The sequence below is a fragment of the Hyperolius riggenbachi genome, chromosome 5, assembly GCF_040937935.1.
Source record: "Hyperolius riggenbachi isolate aHypRig1 chromosome 5, aHypRig1.pri, whole genome shotgun sequence".
NCBI lineage: Eukaryota > Metazoa > Chordata > Amphibia > Anura > Hyperoliidae > Hyperolius > Hyperolius riggenbachi.
In genome coordinates this window covers 359,783,124-359,798,786 of record NC_090650.1, presented here as the reverse complement: position 1 = coordinate 359,798,786, position 15,663 = coordinate 359,783,124, and the positions used below count along the sequence as shown (strand labels likewise).

At 46.4% G+C, this 15,663-nt stretch overlaps 2 protein-coding genes across 3 annotated transcripts in view; one reads left to right on the top strand and one right to left on the bottom strand.

The window, feature by feature from the left end:
- The window catches only part of XKR9 (XK related 9), a 66,640-nt gene that overhangs the window by 44,773 nt on the left and 6,204 nt on the right, over window positions 1-15,663 (bottom strand). The window contains exon 1 of one of the 2 annotated variants that reach the window (XM_068237492.1): window positions 615-717. The exons of the other annotated variant lie outside the window; for it this stretch is intronic. The gene's annotated coding sequence lies outside the window, so the exon portion shown is untranslated. Of the gene's footprint in view, window positions 1-614; window positions 718-15,663 lie in introns of those variants that run through there. 2 annotated transcript variants of the gene reach the window in all.
- LACTB2 (lactamase beta 2) overlaps window positions 1,588-15,663 on the top strand; it is a 42,241-nt gene continuing 28,165 nt past the window's right edge. The window contains exon 1 of the mRNA XM_068237495.1: window positions 1,588-1,734. Coding sequence (XP_068093596.1) covers window positions 1,616-1,734 — 119 coding nt within the window. The 5' untranslated portion in view covers window positions 1,588-1,615. The remainder of the gene's footprint in view (window positions 1,735-15,663) is intronic.

Below are 15,663 nucleotides of genomic sequence, written 5' to 3'. Positions count from 1 at the left end.
TTCCTGGCTCTGGATACCTAATACCTAGAATCATATTTCACTACCTATAGCGGAGGGGAGCTCTGCATCTGGCTACCTATACTGGGTGCTACTTCCGGCTACCTATCCTCGAGGGACTGCAGCTGATTACCTCTCCTGATACAATAATGATTAAAGGGAAGGTTCAAGCAAAATAAAAAAATGAGTTTCACTTACCTGGGGCTTCTACCAGCCCCATGCAGCCATCCTGTGCCCTCGTAGTCACTCACTGCTGCTCCAGTCCCCCGCTGGCAGCTTGCCGACCTCGGAGGTCGACGGGCCGCATTGCGTACATTTTTGCGCATTCCCGCTAGTGCAGGAACATTAACACATACATTTTTACGCGTTACTGGTTCAATGCGTAAATTTTTACGCATTGAACCAGTAATGCGTAAAAAAATTTTTTACACGTTAGTTTTTTTACACGTGGCCCTGCTAACTATGAGCTCTGAAGCGAGAATTATTCTCGCTTTGGTGTCTCTTTAAAGGACCACTGTCACGAAAATCATAAAATTTGTAATATATATATAAACATATACATATAATAAGTATGTTTCTTCCATAAATTACTTTTCTCCTATGTTGCTGTCACTTACAGTAGGTAGTAGAAATCTTACAGCACAGATAGGTTTTGAAGTAGCCCATCTCCTCATGGGGGTTCTCAGGGTTTTCATTATTTTCAAAAGCGCTTAGGCCCATTGCACACCGAGCGGTTTTTGATGCGATCCGCCTGCTGCATCCGCCTGTCAAACCGCTCGGTTAAAGTGAACCTTAAGTCAAACAAATAAAATGAGTTTTACTCACCTGGGTCTTTTAATAGCCCCCTGCAGCTGTCCGGTGCCCTCGCCGTGTCCCTCCGATCCTCCTGTCCCCGCCGGCAGCCACTTCCGGTTTCGCTGTCAGGAGTCGACAGGCTGGGAACGCGAGTGATTCTTCGCGTTCCCAGCCACAATACCGTCCTGTATGCTACTATATGCTTGCTATAGCAGCATAGAGGGCGATATTGTGGCTGGAAACGCGAAGAATCACTCGCGTTCCCAGCCTGTCGGCTCCTGACGGCGAAACTGGAAGTGGCTGCAGGCGGTGACAGGAGGATCGGAGGGACACGGCGAGGGCACCGGACAGCTGCAGGGGGCTACTGGAAGCCCCAGACTTTAGGATCACTTTAATGTATCTCAATGGGCTGGTTCACACCGGCGGTTTTAGGATTGTAGCAAACCACAAACGTACTTCCTACTGCACATTTGCAGTTTGTAGAAGCGTTTCTGCCTCAATGTAAAGGATAGGAAAAACGCAAACCGCTCTGAAAAATGCTACTTCAGAGCGGTTTGCCATGCGTTTTTGTTACAGAAGCTGTTCAGTACAGCTTTTACTTTAACAATTTGTGTAATCTGCTACACAAAAACGCAGCCAAAATCGCTAGGCATGTTTACAAATCCGCTCTAAACATGCCTAGAATCGCTCTGAAATCTGCTCCCAAAACCGCTAGCATTTTGCAGATCTGCTAGAGGTTTTGGTGTGCACTGGGCCTTAGTGAATGGCAGTTTCTCTGTACAACTGCCAAAAAAACAGTGAGCAGGGAAGCTGGCCAGCATCTATGTATAAAACTTTTTCAGGGAGTGTCTTTATAAATAATAAAGGCCATGCTGAGCATCCCCTTTGGAGAGATGGACTAGCCCAAAACCTGTCGGTAATGTCAGATTTCCACTATTTACTGTAAGTGCCATCACCATAGGAAAGAAGTAATCTATGGTTAATTTTACTCAGGAAGAAACATACTTCTGATTTGTATGTGTTTACATATATTTTAAATTTTAAGATTTTCGTGACAGTGGTCCTTTAATGTTACTAACAGCCATCCTCATTTGCAGATTCCATTTTATACAGCTATACAGGGCCGGATTTAGCACTAGGCACTGTAGGCACGTGCCTACAGGCGCCTTGTGCACAGAAAGGCGGCCAGGCAGCATCAGTGTGCATGCTGCTAATGTTACTGTGGCCATCCGCTTCACTCCGCAGTCCATGCAGCCCCATACAGCAGCGATTGCCGTATCCGTCTTGAAGTCCCGCCCACCCCAGCCCTGACAAGTGAGTAGGAGAAGCAGAAGACAGTACAGCTCCATCCCGCCCACCCAAGTCTATTGGAGGAGAGTGTCGATCTGCTAGGAAAAGCGCCAAGCATGAAATACTGAAGGCGGCATGGAGGACTGCCCCAGCTGCAGCCGGTGACACTGACCACAAGATGCAGCCACCACCGGCCAACTGCCTCCTCACGCTGTACGTATTCTGACACTAGGCAGCAGGCAGGAGTGTGTCTCCTCCATGTCCCACTCTGCTTCTTCTCACAACATCTCCCTCTCCCTGTTGTCAGGCTCCGTTACAGTGGTCCAGTCCACACACCCCCAAGCAGCACTTCTGACTGGGGAGTTTTACAGTTTCCTGCCTGCCCCACTATTCCATCACACAGAACAGCAGTCGGGACTCGGCAGGAGAAAGGAAACAGGAAAATTGAATACTTACCTTCCGGTAATTTTCCTTTCCTGGAACAGAAGATGGCGGCATACTGATGGGTTAGGCCCGCACCTGACCCCGATTGGACAGTTCATAATATAAATTAAAAGAGCCCGCCCCCCCCGCCATTCTCATGAAAATCAGTCCTCGAATGGACGAGAGGGTGGGTTCGTATGCCGCCATCTTCTGTTCCAGGAAAGGAAAATTACCGGAAGGTAAGTATTCAATTTTCCTGTTTCCTGGAAAGAAATGGCGGCATACTGATGGGATATACAAAATCAGTCAGAGAGGGAGGGAAAATGCATAAACAAACACTTTATTTCTTAACAGTAGACAAAACTGCTTCACCAAATTTCAATGAGGTCAGTGCTGCTGGATTAACATGATAGTGTTTCAAGAAAGTATGTTGTGAGGACCAGCTTGCTGCCTTACAAATAGTGTCCATAGAGACTTTAGCAAAGGATGCCCAGGAGGCTGCCATGCCTCTTGTAGAGTGAGCACGGATCTCTGAAGGTATCTGTAAACCTTTCAATTTATAAGAGAGTTGAATAACCCTCACTAGCCAGTTGGCCAAAGTCCTAGATGTAACAGGTTTACCCTTATTAGGGCCCACAATGTTCACGAACAAACGGTCAGATGACCTGAAGGAGCTTGTAGCGTCTAAGTAAGCTTTAATACTCCTGCCGACGTCTAAAGGATGATGTTCCTGTTCTGATAAGAATGTTGGCAAAGTTAGCTCCTGATTTATATGAAATGCAGATGACACCTTTGGAATGTGCTGAAGTACTGGTCTAACCACCACTCTATCAGGAAAGAATTGCAGGAAGTTCTCCGCACAACTTAGTGCCTGCAGGTCAGATACCCTCTTTGCAGAAGCAATTGCAATCAAAAAGACAGTCTTCAACGTCAGATTTAAGAGAGAAGCACTTTCTATAGGATGAAAAGGACCGTCTGATAACACTTCCAGAGCGGGAAGAATGGCTTTCTAGGAGGCCTCAATTTCTGCACGGCCTGTACAAACTGGATGACCAGAGGGTTTTCTGCCCACTTATGATTGGTTAATGCTGACAGGGCTGATACCTGAACTTTTATGGCTGAAAGGCTTAATTGCAAGTCTACGCCTGTCTGAAGAAATGCCAGTATATTCTGAACTTTCAGTTCAAGAAAGTTAAATTTATTAACTCTCGCAAAGTTCTCAAACTTTTCCCAAATTCTATGATATGCTGAATTTTTAGAAATTTTCCTGGCTTTCAGTAGTGTAGAAGTCACTTTATCAGAACATCCTAACGCTAAGAACTTTTGCCTCTCAACTTCCAGGCCGTTAAATTGAGATTGTTGACATTCGGGTATAGTAGAGGACGCTGGCAGAGAAGATCCGGAATTTGAGGAAGGTTGATCGGTTGCTCCAGACTCAATTCAACAGAGTGAACCAAGGTCTTCGAGGCCAGTATGGCACAATAAGAATGATCGTGCATGGTTCCAGCAAGAGCCTCTGTAGTAGCCTCAGGATTAGCAGAAATGGAGGGAACGCATACCCCAGTTGGAAGTTCCATTGTGTTGTCAAACAGTCCGTCCCCTCTGCTGTCGGATGGAAATATCGGGAGAAGAATCTCGGCAACTTCGAATTCCCTGCTGAAGCACATAGGTCTATCTGGGGAACACTCCATCTTTGCATGATCATGCTGAACACCTCGTTTTTCAATGTCCACTCGTGCGGACTGGCAAACTTTCTGCTCAGCTGGTCCGCTAACTGATTCTGAGGACCTGGAAGATGAATAGCTGAAAGATGATCCAGGTATCTTTGAGCCCATCTCATTATGTGAGAGGATTCCTCGAGGAGAGATTGACTTCTTGTCCCCCCCTGCCTCCTTATGTAGGCGACTGCCGAAACATTGTCTATTTAAAGCAATACCGCCTTCCCCCTTATCAGGTGTTGAAAAGCCTTTAACGCCAGAAAGGCTGCTCTGAGTTCCAAGATATTGGAGGGCACTTGTGCACACGGAAGTCTCCATCTCTGCTGTACCTGAGAGCTCTGACAATGGGCTCCCCATCCTGCTAGACTTGCGTCTGTCGTAATCACCACTGGAAGAGGAGGCTGAATCTGATGACAAGATCTTAAGTTCTTCTCCTGCATCCACCATTGCAGGGAAATTTTGACCTTGACAGGAACCCAGAGTTTCTGTGACAGGTTTCTTTTGTTCCAGCGACTGAGGAAGAATATTTGCAGAGTTCGCAAATTCCAGTGTGCCCACTTGACCATTGGTATTGCTGAGGAAAAGGTCCCCAGCAGACTCAGACATGTTCTTGCCGATATGTGACTGCTGCGTATCACTGCTGACACTCTTTGCTGTATTGATATAATTTTCTGGTCTGGAAGACAAACTTTGTTTTGGGTTGTTATAAATCTGGCCCCCAGGAAGACCATGTCCTGTGACGGTACTAACTGACTCTTTGGAAAGTTTATTAGCCACCCTAGTTTTTGAAGCTCCAACATCAACAGCCTCTGATGACTCAACAGGACTTCCCGGTCTTGACTGACTAACAGTATGTCGTCCAGATAGTGGAAGACTCTTAGGCCTCTCCTCCTTAGAGAAGCAATTACCGGAAGGAGAACCTTCGTGAAAGTTCTGGGAGCGGTTGAGAGGCCGAATGGTAGACTCTGAAATTGCCAATGACTCCCGTACTGAAAACCTGAGATATTTCTGGAAGCTCTGTCTGATTGGGATATGCAGATAAGCGTCTGAGAGGTCCAGTGTCGTCATCCAATCGTTTTGCCTGATGACCTTTATTATCGTCTGTAATGATTCCATCCTGAAATGACGAAGCTTTATGTGGCTGTTCAGAAACTTGAGGTCTAAGACTGGATGCCATCCTCCTGACGACTTCTTGACCAAGAATAAGGGAGAATAAATTCCTGTAAACTCCTTTTGCTGAGGCACTGGAATGATAGCACTGCTTTCGGCTAGGGACTTCACATACTGCAACAGGAATTGCCTTTTCTGCCTGCCTTGGGGTAGGTTTGTTTGAACAAATCTTGTCTTGGGCATCGGCCTGCTGAATTTCCGTGAATGTCCTTAGCGAATTGTTCTGTGGACCCAGGAATCTTCGATTGACTCCACCCAGACGGTCCAGAAGGTGCGCAGCCTTGCCCCCACCTGAGCCGTCTGAGTGGACGCACCCTCAGAACTGCTTTGTATTTTGAGGAAGCCCGGAAGTTGGTTTAGATTTTCCGGATCTAAGAAAGGACGCTTGAGTACCTTTCCAGTCTTTGTTAAACTTCCTACCGGGCTTATAAGAACGGGCCTGCTGAAATCTGGAAGAAGATTGTCTTCTACTTGACTGTTGTCGAGACTGCTTTGACTTCCTATCTTGTGGTAATAGACCCGATCTTCCTCCTGTAACCTTGGCAATTGCACTATCCATCTCTGGACCAAAGAGATGCTTTCCATCGAACGGGATCCTGCACCAGTTGTTCCTGGAGGACTGGTCGGCTGACCAAGGTTTAAGCCAAAGAGCTCTCTTTGCTGTTACATTACATAGCATTGCTCTGGAAGCGGATCTTATTGTATCTATCGCCGCCTCCCCTACAAAGTCACTTGCTAATTTAAGTTCATCCAGAGCTTTGATGATCTCATTCCTATCAGTACCTGAGGTGAGGGCGGTCTCAATGTTATCCACCCAAACTTTAATGGCCTTAGCAAGAGAGGTGAGGGCTACAGCCGGCCTACATGCTGCCCCTGAATGTAAAAAAGCTTTCTTGATATCAGTATCTATTTTTCTATCAAGTGGATTACTAAAGGAGACTGCGTCATCCATTGGCAGAGTCACGTGACGGGCCAGTCTCATGATTGAAGCATCAACTATAGGTGCAGACTCCATAATTTTCGCATCCTCATTGCCCAATGGATAAAGTTTTGTGAACCTATTAGATAATGACGTTTTCTGCTCAACTTTACTCCATTCCTTGATGAATATCTCTTTAATAACTTTCATAAGAGGGAAATTAATGGGCTGTTTATCCAAATGCGGATAATATTTGTCCGGTTCTTGAGGAGTTTCCGAATCTTCCTCCCAGCCTATAGCGGCTTTTAGAGCAGACACAAAAGCTGGCACAAGGGCAAAATCAAAGCCCACAGGAGTCTGATTCTGAATGGAAGAGGACTCCTCAGAGAGAACCTGAGCGGCCGAAGGAGGGGGCTGGTTAACCGCCATCTTCTCAAAGGTCTCCTGCACGGCCTGCTGGATGAAGGACATGACTTGTTGATTTTCAGTGTCTTTGTCCCTCCCCAGTTCACTAAAGCAGGCCTCACAGACCATCTTGTCCGGCAACGGGGGCTGACCACAGGACCAACATAGGTTCTTATCCGGTTGGGTGTATCTTTGCTCCCTAGGTTGCGGTCTAGGAGATCTTCTCCTACTATAAGATGCATAGGATCGTCTCCTGTGCCTGTAGCTATGGTAGTCATAGCCTGGAGAACGTCTCCTGTGAGGAGATCTTCCTCTCTCGGACCTGTAACCGTATCGTGGAGAGCGGCTTCTGTAGGATCTGTAATGATCGCTGGTGTAGTAGCGATCTGAAGAACGCCTCCTACTGGGAGAACGTCTCTTTGACGATCGTTTAGTAGGGGACTTCCTGTCACTCTTGTGGCTTTTCCCAGACTTGCTTTGAGGGGACTTCCTTCTCGATGAACTTGCATCGTAAGAAGTGTTCCTCTTGGATCTCTCTCTTGATCTTGACCGAGACCTTGTTCCCCTTGAAGACTGGTGACTTTTAGACACCTCACGCCCCTTCTCTCTTTTTCTCGGACTGCGGAGACACAAAAGATATGTTTCCACTAAGAAAAAAGTCCGATTTTTAAAAAAAAGGAGAAACAACACTCTTTTAACTTCCCAAAAATACCCTGTGCTGGCATTTACAATTAGTAAAACACCACAGTGTTAAAAAAAAACCCATTTGTGACATGCAGGGAAACCTCCCTATTACCTGTCCTGAGACCCAGAAGCTATTTCAACGGGATCCTGATCCATCTAAACATATACAACAAATTATCATGAGCAAGATATATATAAAAAAAACAATTAGCTTCTATATTACCTGCCCTGGCTGGAACCCCAAAATACCTCTATTCCAGTAGGTTTTGATGTATCTGATGATCTCCCCACGCTCTGCTCTCCGGAACTGATGAAGGGATCAGAGCGATACCGCAGCTCTAAACAGTGCTGCACCCGCTCTGAAGTCCAGACGCGACTGCCGCTCTATTGACTTCCGCCCTGTCTCTTATGCGACGAAGTCTCGCTCCACGCGAGACTTCGCCATGACCTGCGACCAGAGGGGAAGATCGGAAGCCGGAACAGTAAACAATAGCGTCGGCTAGCAAACTCCGCGCAGCCGCCGCCACCAGCACAGAGGCAGCTACCAGAGGGCAGGGACCTGGTGCATATCTAAGCCCCATTTAGAGGCCGCAATGCTCGCTGCCTAACGGGTGAGTGAGGACCCGTTCAACGCCCGGAAAAGGTAAAATTTAACAACAAAAACAGGCGCAATAAGCAAAAAAAAAAAAAAAAAAAACGAACTGTCCATTAGAGGACAGAAAAAAAGAGAATGGCGGGGGGCGGGCTCTTTTAATTTATATTATGAACTGTCCAATCGGGGTCAGGGGCGGGCCTAACCCATTAGTATGCCGCCATTTCTTTCCAGGAAAGAGATTGTGGGTGGTCAGTGGCTGCAGGATTCAACCCTGACAGAATAAGAGGAGCCCTGAGTGGAAAAGGTAACTGGTGCAGATGCACCATCGCCCATCCACCCTTTCCCCGTACTGAAACAGACATGCACTCACTCTCTCTCGCTGTCTCTGTCTCACTCTCCCCACTCTCTCTCACTGTCTCTGTTTCTCACTCTCTCTCCCCCTCTCACTGTCTCTCATGCTGTCTCTCCCCCTCTCTCTCTCTCTTGCTGTCTCTCTCTTTCTCACTGTCTCTTTATCACTCTCTCCCCCCTCTTGCTTTCTTGCTGTCTCTCTCTCTTGCTTTCTTGCTGTCTCTCTCTTTCTCTCTCTCTTGCTGTCTCTCTCTCTCTTGCTGTCTCTCTCTCTCTCTCTTGCTGTCTCTCTCTTGTTGTCTCTCTCTTGCTGTCTTTCTCTCTCTTCCTGACTTTCTTTCTGTCTCTCCCTCTCTCTCTCTGACTGTCTGTTTCTCCCTCTCTCTCTCTCGCTGTCTCTCCCTCTCCCTCTGGCTGTCTCTCTCTCTCTTGCTGTCTCCCCGCTGTCTCTCTCTCTCTTTCTCTACCCCCTCTCTTTCTCTCCCCTTTTAAAAACAGGGCCAATACAGAGGCTTGAGCCTGGGATGGGGACCTAATTGACCCTCCCTACTCTTCCATTCAGTCTCCCTCCCAATCTGACACCTACACCCTGGCTTCAAGCAGTGTTGCCATAGAGCAACACTGCAGCACTGGACAGCAGTCACCTGACATGATCAGAGCAATAAAGACATCACTGCTGCGGCATAGTGCTGCCTCCACACCCCACTATGCACCACAAGGTAATATCTGCATTACCATTGTTGAGCTGCATCAATTTTGCATAATCCTGCATCAACTCAAAATTATTTCCACCTTATACACCATGCCTGCTTAGGAGAACTGAGAACTTGATGACATCTGAGGCCTGGAACCCACTACAAATCGCAAATCGCTACCGCAATTGCTAGTGTTTCTAATTAGTGTTTTGTAAGCGATTTCATGAGCGTTTTTCGGCAATTTTGGTAGCCTCATTTTAGAAAGTGTAAGCTTTTTGGCAGCGATTGTGATAGCGATTTGCAATTAGTGATTTTAATTCTGATTAGTCCTTTCAATTTACTATCATTTTTTTTTTACAGTTAGCAGTAATTTAAAATCGCACACAAATCGCTATGAGTAGCAATTCATGAGCGATATGCTAGCACTTCAATACTTTACATTGAAGAGCAAACGCTCCCAAAATGCTGCATGTCCTAATTGCAATCGCTACTGTGGAATTTGTTACATCTATTTCCATTGGCGCTCAGATAAGCGCTGCATGGGCCATTTTGAGGCGATTTTGCCTCAATGGAAGGTATAGGAAAAACGCAAAAGGCTCACAAAATTGCTTTGTGCAGTGATTCCCTGAGCGTTTTTAAGAATAAATACATGGGGCTTGGTTCACAAAGCGGTGCAAACTGTTTAGCACGGGTGTGCTAAACAGTTAGCAGGTGAAGTGCTTTTCGCGGACTTGTACACGCACAAAGTGCCGCGATCGCGTGAATCGCCGCACTTTGCACGTGTAGAAATCCGCGATAAGCACTTCACGTGCTAACTGTTTAGCATACCCGTGGTAAACAGTTTGCACCGCTTTGTGAATCAAGCCCATTGTATTTATTATTTTCCGGATCAAAGGGTTCACTTCCTGACTGGCGTCAGGAAGTGAAGAAACGCAATCGCTCGGCAAAACCGCATAGAAAAGCGGTTCACAAAAAAAAACCAGCGCGCAGATAATCGCCGGAATTCAGAAACAAAAATAGCGCCAAAAAACGCAAAACGCGGACGGACATGCGAACGGAACGCAATGTAAACAAGGCCTTAGGGCTGGTTCATACAGCAAGAGCTTTTTCTAAGCACTTGTGATTTTCAAAAAGCTCTTGCTAATGTAATGCTGTGTGTGTGTTCTCACTTAAGCGATGTGATTTTATAAAGATCCCCCATAGCATTGCATTAGCAACAGCTTTTAAAATCAGCAGAGCTTAAAAAGCTCTTGCAGTGTGAAAAACCCTCCACAGGCAGTTCATAGGCAGTGAAATACTGTACCTCTCAAATTCTCACAACTGCTTGCTGTTGCCTGGTAACTGCTCACTGCTGCCTGAAAACTGCTTGCTGCTGCCTGGCAACTGCTTGCTTGGCACACAGTTCAACTGGCCATGGAAAAGAAGCCTTAGGGTCCGTTCTCACTTGAGCGGGAATCGCGCAATCCTTGCTCAAGGCAAACCGTTAGCGGTTTTCAAAAACTGCTAGCACTTGTAACACTATGGCAGTGTTCTCACTGCCGCATTTGCGGTTAGCGTTAACCACAAATGTGTTACATACGTTGGCTATATGGCTGCTACCATATAGCCATTTTGCTATACTATGCACTGATTTTATTGTTTTTTGATGTACTTATGCACCTTAGCATTATGATTATCACTCTGTACTTTTATTAACTTTCCCTTGAAAAAGCTTCCTTTAAAGAGAACCCGAGGTGGGGTTCTAAGAATGATATCTGCACACATAGGCTGGGTCTGCCTATACTGCCCAGCCTCTGTTGCTATCTCAATCCCCCTAAAGTTCTCCCTGTGCTCTGCTGTCCCCCATAAATCACAGCCGCGCTGTCGACACGCAGCATGTCGCAGCGGGCTGTGTTTACCTATGTAGTGTCACTCTCGCCGCTCCCCCATCACCTGCATAGCTCCGGTCCCCGCCTGTGTCCCTTCCCACCCCGCTGATTGGAGAGAAGGGACGCAGGCAGGGACCGGAGCTATGCAGGAGGGCCGGGGGGAGCGGCGAGAGTGACACAACATAGGTAAACACAGCCCGCTGCGTGTCGACAGCGCGGCTGTGATTTATGGGGGACAGCAGAGCGCAGGGGGAACTTAGGGGAGATTGAGATAGCAACAGAGGCTGGGCAGTATAGGCAGACCCAGCTTCTGTGTGCAGATATCATTCTTAGAACCCCACCTCGGGTTCTTTTAAGGAAGTGAAACATGTTGGATTTTGGTGGGGGTAGTGTGTAAATATATCGTTTGACAATGTTAGTGGGCTTACGAGGTGATATCCTCTTATACTGACTATGCTTACCTGTATGGAGCCCCACATTGTTAATTCAAATTAGGTACTTGTATAGCAGCCAACCTATGCTTTTAAACATTCCTTAATAAAAGTTTAAATTTTAGTCCTTTGTATAGGATAATATTTGTGTTCAAATCCTCTCATCAGGTTTTGTGTAGCTATGGAGGGATGTCGATCAGCGGACAATGGAGTGGCCTCCCGGCGCTTACCTGCGCTCTGCGATTTTTTTCTTTTATAAAGTGCTTTTCTAAGCACTTTTGCAGAGCATTTATTTTTTCACTTCATGATGCAAGTTAGGAAGTTAACTCTTTGACCCGGAAAGCGCTGGGAAAATCATTATACAAAGCGTTTTCAATCGCTTTGCAATTTGCCAATACCTTCCATTGAGGCAAATCGCCCCAAAAATGGTACAGGCAGCACTTTGGTGAGCGGATCGTAATAGAATCGCTCAGATTTGAACACTCTCAGAGGGAATAATTGCACAAGTGCTTTTAGGCTCCCTGCACACTGCATGCGATTCCGATTTTTAATCGGTTTTTACATCCGATTTCGATTTTTAATTGTTACTGCATGCTGCATTTTTTTCTCCGTTTTTCTGTTGATTGCATTCCGGAAAAATCGGAATTGCAAATCGGAATCGGAAACGGAATCGCAAAACGGATTTGCAGTGTGCAGGGAGCCTTAGGGCCTATTTTGAAATTCACCGGTGCTTAAAAAAAAGGCAAAACTCCCTTAGTGTGAACAAGCCCTTACATTTGTTAAAGGGGAACTGAAGTAAGAGGTATACGGAGGCTGCCATATTTATTTCCTTTTAATCAATACCAGTTGCCTGGCAGCCCTGCTGGTCTATTTCTCTGCAGTAGTATCTGAATAACACCAGAAACAAGCATGCAGCTAGTCTTGTCAGATCTGACTTTAAAGTCTGAAACACCTGATCTGCTGCATGCTTGTTCAGGGGCTATGGCTAATAGTATTAGAGGAAGAGGATCAGCAGGGCTGCCAGGCAACTGGTATTGCTTAAAAGGAAATAAACATGGCAGCCTCCATATACCTCTCTCTTCAGCTCCCCTTTAAAGGAGTCATCAGGGATAATTAAATAAAATAAGTGCTACTTACCGGGAGCTTCCTCCAGCCCCAAGCTCCCAGCATGTCCCTCGCCGCAGCTCTCCCCGCAGCTCTCCCCGCAGCCGTTCGCCGCAGCTCCGTCCCGGTCCCCAGCGATGACGTCAGAGCGACCTCCAGGTCGGCCTGTACTGCGCCTGAGCGAGCGGCAGAAAATGTAGCAATGTTGGTTTATGGGATGCAGAAGGACCTGCGTTCCACCGTATGCGTTCTGCAGATGCTTGCAGTTTTGCATAATATGCTGGCTGGCTGCCAAAATGCACATAATGAAAGTCTATGGCAACGCATATGTGTTTCGTTTTTCTCAGCGTATTTAATTTAAAAGTAAAGCTCTCTGATGTGTTTCCACTTCCTGTTGTTTTTCATATTGATTTGCATAAATTTTGAAAAAAACGCATACAAAAGGCATATGCGTTTTTCATTAGCAAACGCATTAAATCGCATATAAACACAAAACGCATAAAAAAGCATGACCCAAATGCAAATGCACTTGCGAAAAAACGCTATGCTATATGTGAACACAGCCTCAATGAATGATCATCATTCATGATTTAGTCACTACGCACTACAGATTGGCTCCTCCCATTCACCAATTTCAGCTGTAACCGCGGGTTAGTTGATGATGAAGTTCTACAAGGTGTAGATATAGTGCCTACATTTCAATAAGTGGTTAAAGAATACCTCCACCTATCTAAATTCACTATCGGAAGCAAAAGAAAAGAAAGAAGGGACAATAAAAGAGTTTTTTCTCACACAACTGGGCGATAGAGATGGTCCGAACGGTTCCAGGCAAACTTCCGGTGGTTCGCCAGCGAAAGCGAACTTTTGCGGAAGTTCGATTCGCCCCCATAGTGCGCCATTAGGGTCAACTTTGACCCTCTACATCACAGTCAGCAGGCACATTGTAGCCAATTAGGCTACACTCTCTCCTGGAGCCACTCCCCCACCCTTATAAAAGGCAGGCAGCCCCGGGATTTACACTCACTCATGTGCCTGCATTACTTAGTGAAGGGACAGCTGCTGGCAGTGGCACACTCTCATAGGATTTAGATTAGTTAGGTTCTTGTAGGCTTGTCAGCTTGCTCCTGGCTGATTGCTATTGCTAAAATAGCACCCCTCAACAGCTCTTCTGAGAGCTAATGTTCTCCTGATGTTTTATTTTTTTTTTTGTTGCCCACTGATACAGCCCTATCTGTTGCAGCTGGACCTTGGTAATTGCAATTATTGTGCCAGCCTGGCCCTGCCTATCTATACTGGGACACCTACCTTTGCCTACCTATCTACTGGGGCACCTACTTACCTATACGGGGACACCTACCTATGCCTACCTACCTACCTATACTAGGGCACCTACCTATGCCTACCTTCCTATATTGGCACACCTACCTATGCCTACCTACGTATACTGGGACTTCTACCTATGCCTAGCTAACTACTGGGGCACCTACCTATGCCTACCTACCCATACTGGGACACCTACCTATGCCTACCTACCTATACTGGGACTTCTACCTATGCCTAGCTAACTACTGGGGCACCTACCTATGTCTACCTACCTATACTAGGGCACCTACCTATCTATACTGGGACTCTTACCTATACCTAGCTAACTACTGGGGCACCTACCTATACTGGGACTCCTACCTATGCCTAGCTAACTACTGGGGCACCTACCTATGCCTACCTACCTATACTAGGGCACCTACCTATGCCTACCTACCTATACTGGGACTCCTACCTATTCCTAGCTAACTACTGGGGCACCTACCTATACTGGGACTCCTACCTATGCCTACCTACCTATACTGGGACTCCTACCTATCTATACTGAGGCACCTACCTATGCCTACCTACATACAAGAAGATAATAAGGTCATTGTTTCATTGTAGACAGACCAAATTTGATCAGCTGGACAGTCACTGTTGTTCTATCATTGAGCTACCACAGCCCGGCGACTATATGGCTTGAAAACCTCTATCGCCACAGTGCGCACCAGTCCAGCACGGCCATCACTACGCAAACACAGTGAGTTTGGTGTGTCAGTGTGAAGCAGTACTCTAATTACACTCCCTGATTGATGTATACACATGCAAGATGTTTTAAAGCACTTTAGTCCTGCAATTTAGCATTCAATGGGCTTGATTCACAAAGCAGTGCTAACTGTTAGCACACCTGTGAAAACCCCCTTAGCACGTCTAAACCAGATTTTCGCGCGCATAACTTTATGTGCGTAAAACTTTACGCGCGTACTGCACAGAGCGCAGGGCGCTCCACGCGAAGTGCCCATTAAAGCCTATGGGACTTAGCGCGCGCATAGGACTTTGCGCGCGTAAAACTTTTGCGCGCGATCTGATTGAGAAATCCGGTGCTAACCTACTTAGAACCCTGGTTAGCACGTCTAAAGACTTTAGACGTGCTAAGTAGGTTAGCACTGCTTTGTGAATCAAGCCCCATGTGATTTCTGCCCTTAAAACACTGCTTTGCGTCCAATCCAGATTTTTCCCCAGGACTTTTGGCGTCTATCCCACTCATCCTTGCCCTTTCCAGGTGTTAAGACATCTTTTCCATCACTTTTGTGGCCAGCATAAATGTTTCTAGTTTTCAAAGTGCGCATCCCCATTGAAGTCTATTGCGGTTCGCAAAAGTACGCGCGAACCAAACCTTTTGCGGAAGTTCGCGAACCTAAAATCAGAGGTTCGGGCCATCTCTACTGGGCGACAAAAAAAATCGGCAAGCAATGTAGTGTAATTGAGTTAAATGATTGCTGGCCCTTACTATTGACAATTACTGTCACTGTATTAGGGCTGTTTTCCATTAGGAAATGCAATTGCTGCGAATTCCGAATCACAGGTAAAATCGCAAAGCGGTGCATTTGCTATGCGATTTTATGCGCTCCTAAACAAAGTATAGGTGCTGCATTGCACAGAAAAGGCAGCAGGATGGCTATTGCTCGGGAGGGGGGGGGGGGGGGGGGGGGGGGGAAGCACGTCAAACAAATGGAAACAGTGACTGCGATTTCCATCATTTGTTTTTGTACCTAGTGTTTTGCGATCTGCTTGTGATCAAGATCTCATCACAAAACAGAGATATTGGAAAATTGCCCTGAGGCGCTGGTCAGAAAAATGTGTCTGATGTTCATTAAAAGCACAGTTATGATAGTTTTTGCTATAATTTGTTA